Source organism: Bos indicus x Bos taurus, chromosome 14 (genome assembly GCF_003369695.1).
Source record: "Bos indicus x Bos taurus breed Angus x Brahman F1 hybrid chromosome 14, Bos_hybrid_MaternalHap_v2.0, whole genome shotgun sequence".
NCBI lineage: Eukaryota > Metazoa > Chordata > Mammalia > Artiodactyla > Bovidae > Bos > Bos indicus x Bos taurus.
In genome coordinates this window covers 31184869-31191752 of record NC_040089.1, presented here as the reverse complement: position 1 = coordinate 31191752, position 6884 = coordinate 31184869, and the positions used below count along the sequence as shown (strand labels likewise).

General features: G+C 44.4%; 1 protein-coding gene across 1 annotated transcript in view; it reads left to right on the top strand.

Annotated features, from left to right (window-relative positions):
• Positions 1–1385: 1385 nt before the first annotated feature.
• Positions 1386–6884, top strand: part of VCPIP1 (valosin containing protein interacting protein 1) — a 28847-nt gene continuing 23348 nt past the window's right edge. Inside the window, exon 1 of the mRNA XM_027561100.1 lies at positions 1386–4387. Within this exon, the coding sequence (XP_027416901.1) occupies positions 1675–4387 (2713 nt within the window). The 5' untranslated portion in view covers positions 1386–1674. The remainder of the gene's footprint in view (positions 4388–6884) is intronic.

The following is a 6884-nucleotide window of genomic DNA, read 5'->3' as shown; positions in this document are numbered from 1 at the left end:
ATATATGGATGTGTTTTCCATGAGGAGACAGTTTCCTAGCACATAGTAAACATCCTTACAGCCCCTTGAGTCACTAAGAGGAGATCCTGAGGCCTAACAAAAGGTCTGGGCTTAAAAGTTTCTTTTTTCTCTTACAAGAAGTGGTATAAAAAGCACTCTCTGGATCTGAGAGATCCTGGTGATTTGACTTTGGACAAGTAACTTAATTCCTTCTAGTCTGTTTCTGTAAATGGAGTCAACAATATCTGGCAGAGGAGTTACAGGAGTGTGGGTGGGATGATCTGTGTGATCATGTTATGTAAATTATAAAGCCATAAGTGACTAAAAGGTAGTTATTATTTTGTACAAGACTGGCCTAACCTTTCCTGCCTATGTCCCTTGTCTGTAAAATGGGTACAGACCAAGGTCTGAGAGCTCCTGAACTTGAGCAAGTCACTTCCTTTTCGGAAGTGTTTCCTAGCAAGGTTATTATAACATTATGAAGATCAAATGTTATCGTGTATGTAAATGCTATGACAAACATATACCAAGAACGTAATAAATGATAGCTGTTATTACTTTCTGAGGGTAAGGAGCAAACAAAACTACTTAGAAGACTTTGGATATGTACTTAAATTCTGTACACATCTAAGGTATTTTTATTTGCACTGTAAACTGCAAAGACGTACATGGAACGAGGAAACAAATGGCGTCTGTGCTTCCCAATGAGGGGGGGAGGGAATGCAGAAAAGGGGACTCAAGAGCCTCAGCGGCTTGTAATAGAGGCGGGAATGAGAAGGAGTGTGACAGAAAAAAAAATTAAGTAACACTCCGAGAATCAATTCACTATTCTCCCCCTTTTTCTCTTATGACCTCCAGCCTTGATTAGACCATTTCACTCAACTTCCCAGCCCGCCATGTCGCTGGACATTTATTTACTGTACCTTCTTCACTGAGAGCCTTTCATTCCCCTCCCCTTCTAGGAGCCGTGAACTTCAGACCCTCTGCTTCCGACACCCATTCCCTTTAACTCTGTTTTTAACCAAGCTTCCCTGCATCCTTCCCTCCGCCTAAGGGGGAAGTGAGCTTGATCGCACCGCACGGCATCCTAGGAAATGTGGTCTCTCATACTCATTTTGCTTGGGCCTTAGAATGGGGACGACGACAAAAGAGATTGAGCTAGAACTACAACTTCCGGAAGGCAACGTGAGTGAGTCTCTTCCTGTCTGCCCCCATTCCTATTGCTTTCCTCTTCCTCCTCTCTGCGGGCACCGAACCGCTTTGCCTCACGGTACTTGTAGTTCTTTGTGGACCAAAGCTCCTAGTACTTGATGGTCAGGCGAGAGGCTGAAAGACTCTAATTCCCAGAGGGCAGAGCGAAAGCTGCGCCTGCGCAGTCTCAGAGAGGGCGTGTATGTCTGTGTGTCTGAGGGAGAGAGAGCGAGAGTGAGTGAGTGTGAGTGCGGGGTAGGGTGGTGGCCGTTACGTTCGGGGCAACGGCTACGGCAGTGGAGAAGTAAGAAGAGAAACAACGTCCGGCGCTTCCGCCTTCGCTTAGGAGGAGGAGGAGCTGGTAGGGAAAGGAAAGTGATTCGCCCTGGGCCTGGACGAGACCGAGTCGGGCCGGCGGGGGTCTGGGCTATGAGCCTTTGAGGGTCGCTTGGGACGCGGAGCGAGACTCGAGAGCCGAGAGCTATGTCTCAGCCGCCGCCGCCGCCTCCGCTGCCGCCGCCGCCGCCTCCCCCAGAGGCTCCGCAGACTCCGCCGTCTCTGGCAGCGGCGGCGGCGGCGACTCCGGGGGGGCTTTCGAAGCGGAGAGACCGGAGAATCCTCTCTGGGAGCTGCCCGGATCCGAAGTGCCAGGCGCGTCTGTTCTTCCCGGCCTCCGGTTCCGTCAGCATCGAGTGTACCGAGTGCGGACAGCGGCACGAGCAGCAACAGCTGCTGGGGGTGGAGGAGGTGACCGACCCGGACGTAGTGCTTCACAACCTGCTGCGGAACGCGCTGCTCGGGGTGACGGGGGCACCCAAGAAGAACACAGAACTGGTAAAGGTGATGGGCCTTTCAAACTACCACTGCAAACTGCTGTCGCCCATATTAGCTCGCTACGGAATGGACAAACAGACCGGCCGGGCTAAGCTGCTCCGGGACATGAACCAGGGCGAGCTGTTCGATTGCGCTTTGCTGGGTGACCGCGCCTTCCTCATCGAACCGGAGCATGTCAACACGGTGGGCTATGGCAAGGACCGCTCCGGAAGCCTCCTGTATTTGCATGACACCCTCGAGGACATCAAGCGGGCCAATAAAAGTCAGGAATGCCTCATTCCCGTGCATGTGGACGGGGATGGGCACTGCCTGGTGCATGCTGTGTCCCGGGCCCTAGTGGGCCGAGAGCTCTTCTGGCATGCCTTGAGAGAGAATCTTAAACAGCACTTCCAGCAGCACCTGGCCCGGTATCAAGCGCTGTTCCATGACTTCATTGATGCTGCTGAGTGGGAGGACATTATCAACGAGTGTGACCCTCTGTTTGTACCGCCTGAGGGGGTTCCCTTGGGCCTGCGGAACATCCACATATTTGGCCTCGCCAATGTGCTTCATCGCCCTATTATTTTGTTAGATTCGCTCAGTGGCATGAGAAGCTCTGGTGATTATTCAGCCACCTTTCTGCCAGGGCTCATCCCTGCAGAGAAGTGCACCGGCAGAGATGGTCATTTGAACAAACCAATCTGTATCGCTTGGAGTAGCTCTGGTAGAAACCATTATATCCCCTTGGTAGGCATAAAAGGGGCTGCTTTGCCCAAACTGCCTATGAATTTGCTTCCTAAAGCATGGGGTGTGCCTCAGGACCTCATTAAGAAGTACATCAAACTTGAGGAGGATGGTGGTTGCGTTATTGGAGGAGACAGAAGTTTGCAGGATAAATACTTACTTCGGCTTGTTGCTGCTATGGAAGAAGTCTTTATGGACAAGCATGGTATCCATCCTAGTTTGGTGGCTGATGTCCATCAGTATTTCTACAGGAGGACCGGGGTGATAGGAGTTCAGCCTGAAGAAGTCACAGCAGCTGCTAAAAAAGCAGTAATGGATAATCGCCTTCACAAATGTTTGCTCTGTGGTGCCCTTTCTGAACTTCATGTTCCTCCAGAGTGGTTGGCTCCGGGAGGGAAACTGTATAACTTGGCAAAAAGTACTCATGGACAGCTGAGGCCTGACAAAAATTATAGCTTTCCCTTGAACAATTTGGTTTGCTCATATGATTCAGTGAGAGATGTCCTGGTACCAGACTACGGCTTGAGTAACCTGACAGCTTGTAACTGGTGCCATGGCACATCTGTGCGAAGAGTTAGAGGAGATGGATCTATTGTGTATTTGGATGGGGACAGAACTAATTCCAGGTCCACTGGTGGCAAATGTGGTTGTGGATTCAAACATTTTTGGGATGGGAAAGAGTATGACAATCTACCAGAAGCTTTTCCTATTACTTTGGAATGGGGTGGAAGAGTGGTCAGAGAAACAGTGTATTGGTTCCAGTATGAAAGCGATGCATCTTTGAATAGCAATGTGTATGATGTTGCGATGAAACTTGTTACCAAGCACTTTCCAGGTGAATTTGGGAGTGAAATCTTAGTTCAGAAAGTTGTCCACACTATATTGCATCAGACTGCCAAAAAGAATCCTGATGATTATACTCCTGTAAATATAGATGGTGCTCATGCCCAAAGATTTGGAGATGTACAAGGACAAGAGTCGGAGTCCCCGCTCCCAACTAAAATTATTCTTACTGGACAGAAAGCGAAAACTTTGCACAAGGAGGAGTTAAACATGAGTAAAACTGAAAGAACTATTCAACAGAATATTACGGAACAGGCTTCTGTAATGCAGAAACGGAAAACAGAGAAGTTAAAACAAGAACAGAAGGGGCAGCCCAGGACTGTTTCTCCCAGTACTGTTCGTGATGGCCCATCCTCTGCACCTGCCACCCCTACCAAGGCTCCCTATTCGCCAACCACTTCTAAGGAGAAAAAGATCCGAATCACAACTAATGATGGACGGCAGTCCATGGTTACACTTAAGCCTTCAACAACCTTTTTTGAACTTCAGGAAAGCATAGCCAGAGAATTCAACATTCCGCCATATTTACAGTGTATTCGATATGGCTTTCCTCCTAAAGAGTTAATGCCACCCCAGGCAGGAATGGAAAAGGAGCCAGTTCCTTTACAGCATGGTGACAGAATCACAATCGAGATTCTGAAAAGTAAAGCCGAAGGGGGTCAGTCTGCTGCTGCCCACTCGGCCCACACTGTGAAACCAGAAGACAGTGCTGTCACCGGCAGACTGTCATCTAAGGAGCTTCAGGAGCAAGCTGACAAAGAAATGTACTCCTTGTGTCTTTTAGCAACGTTAATGGGTAAGATTGGCTTAACTCAGATGGTGTTTCGTAACTGTGAGTGTAATATACTTTTTCTCATGTCTTTGTAGAAAAAAATCTGGTCAACGTAAACTGATTATATATTTTAGAAGAAAATTCTTTTCTTTCGTTTTTTGACAGTGGATAGATGTTAGTGTGATTCTCTATTGAGTAAATCCTGGGAAAACATAACTAAGAAAGTGAAAGTAGTCCCTTACTGTCACCAGATTATTTAAGTGTAATGTATTGCTTGTCATTTTTTAAAAATCATAGTGTGATGGCTCCATTTACAGCCTTTTTCATTTTTTACCCCTTTGGCTCTTTTGAGCATGTACACCTTGTCCCTTGTCATTTATTTTTAAATTTCATTTTCTTGTATGTCATGTGATTTCAGCACTTCCTGTTTGATGAATTGCAGTTTCTGGGTTACATGCTCACTGCACTCCCACCTAATAATCTCTCATCCATTTCCTATTCTCCCTTTCCCAGTCCATCAGCTTTTTCTTATTTGTACATTGGGATTTGTGTTTTAAATAATTTGCTCAGTGACTCTTTGCCATCAGTTATAATGAACTATTACATTATAACTCGTGGAAAACATAATAAACAGAGGTAGATGTTAATGGGATTCCTTAAGAAGCATTTCTTTTTAATAATTCAACACAAATTAAAGGAAAATATATTGTCAACCAAATAGGTGATTTAAAGCTTTAAATGATTTGGGAAATGATCCAATGGTGTACTTTATACATTATTTTTATTGGCTAATCTTTGTTTTTAAATTACTGTTAGTATGCTTTATTGAGGCTTAAAGTAGAAGTAAAACTGAAATATATTACATATTAGAGGGGCCTTATTTTTGCTGAGATGAGATCTTTCAAGTAAAAAAGTGATCTGGGTGTTTTTTGTCTTTTCTAAGAGTACTAAATATCAGTGAATTGGGCCTTGACCTTCCAAAATGAAGATAATTTATTTCTGGCTTAAGTTTGGGGGCCTAGTTAATAGGGGATCTATTAATAGGGGATCTATCTACGCAAATTTATAACAATATTGCTGACTTTATTTTGTCAGACGTAATTATTGAATTGGGGGATATGTCAAGAAATGTACTTACTAGGGGCACTTTACGTTTTTCTGTCTTTTAAGAGTTTTTAGTTTATTGGAGACCGTGTGGAGTAAAGGAAAGTAAAGGAAAGAGAGTAAAGATTGTGATTTCTGGAGTCAGAAAGTCCTACAATTTGAATTCTGGCTTCAGTACTTGTTAACTTAGTGGTTTTAGGCAAGCTGCTTAACTGCTCAGGTCTTCAGTTGCCTCCTGTACACAGGATTACCTCTTGTAGTTGACACTTAGGTAACAGTTGTGTACTCCCAGAACTCTGTAAATTAAATAATACCAGCACAGAATGGGTAAACTTAGATGTATGCATGTTTTAAAAAAACCGTAATCTCCAGGTCAGAGACTGGTCAGGAAAAGAGGTCTTTCTCAATAGAAGAGGATGTGGCTCATGTCCAGCCTTGGATGCTCAGCACCTTGTATAGTGCCCGGCAGGTAGTAGGCACTTTGGAAGGTTTTTTGATTGAATTAAATAGATGACATTAACATAGCTAAAGAAAGGCTGTGTCAGCAGAAATGGAATGGATGGTCAGCATTGAACATTGAAAAACAGTTGAAAAGCAGAATTTGGCACTGTTTATACAGTGCTGTACAAAGGAGAAAGATGTGTCAACTGGGGCTCATGAAAATTCTGGTAACTGAAAGGTAATCTCTGTTGAGGGGCAGGACTATTTGATCAGTCCTTACCCTGGCCTGGCTGAAAAATCTGTATCCCTTTACCGATTCCATAGTCATCAAGCTTCTAGTCTAATCACTCATTTAGCTTCCTGATGTAAGTATTGATGTGGAGGTGACAGTGAGGTGAGGCTTGTATTCATTTGGAGGTTATGTTCTCCATGGAGATTAAAAATGCAGTGGCACCGGTGAGATTATGATCAGTAGTCTAAAATTCTGGCCAGCATAATAATATATTACTATTTCATAATGAAAATTAGTAAAATATAATTCTTGTTTACGATTAGTCACTTTTTGAGTTTGAATTGAGGTTTCTGGACCTTAATGTCTGAGTACTGGACTGTGGACCGCAAGGAATTGACTAAGATGATGTCTTCTTGTTAATGATCTCTTCTCTTTCCACCTTTGGCATTTATGTTGCTGACCTTAAAAACCCACACATTTCATAAACTCTCCCACTTCTACTCCTGACACAGAATTTAAGCAGAGTGCTTTGCTAATTTTATGGTGGTGTCACTTGACTTTCTGCTTTAAAGTACGAAAACAGTGCCTGGCCCGTATATTAGTCCCTCTGTAAGCATTAGTTTTCTACCTCTACTTCTCTCATAACTGTATTTGAATTATGTAGAAGATACTGTCTTTATTTGGTCATGCTGTGGGACTTGTGGAATCTTAGTTCCCCAACCAGGGATTGAACTTATGCCCTCG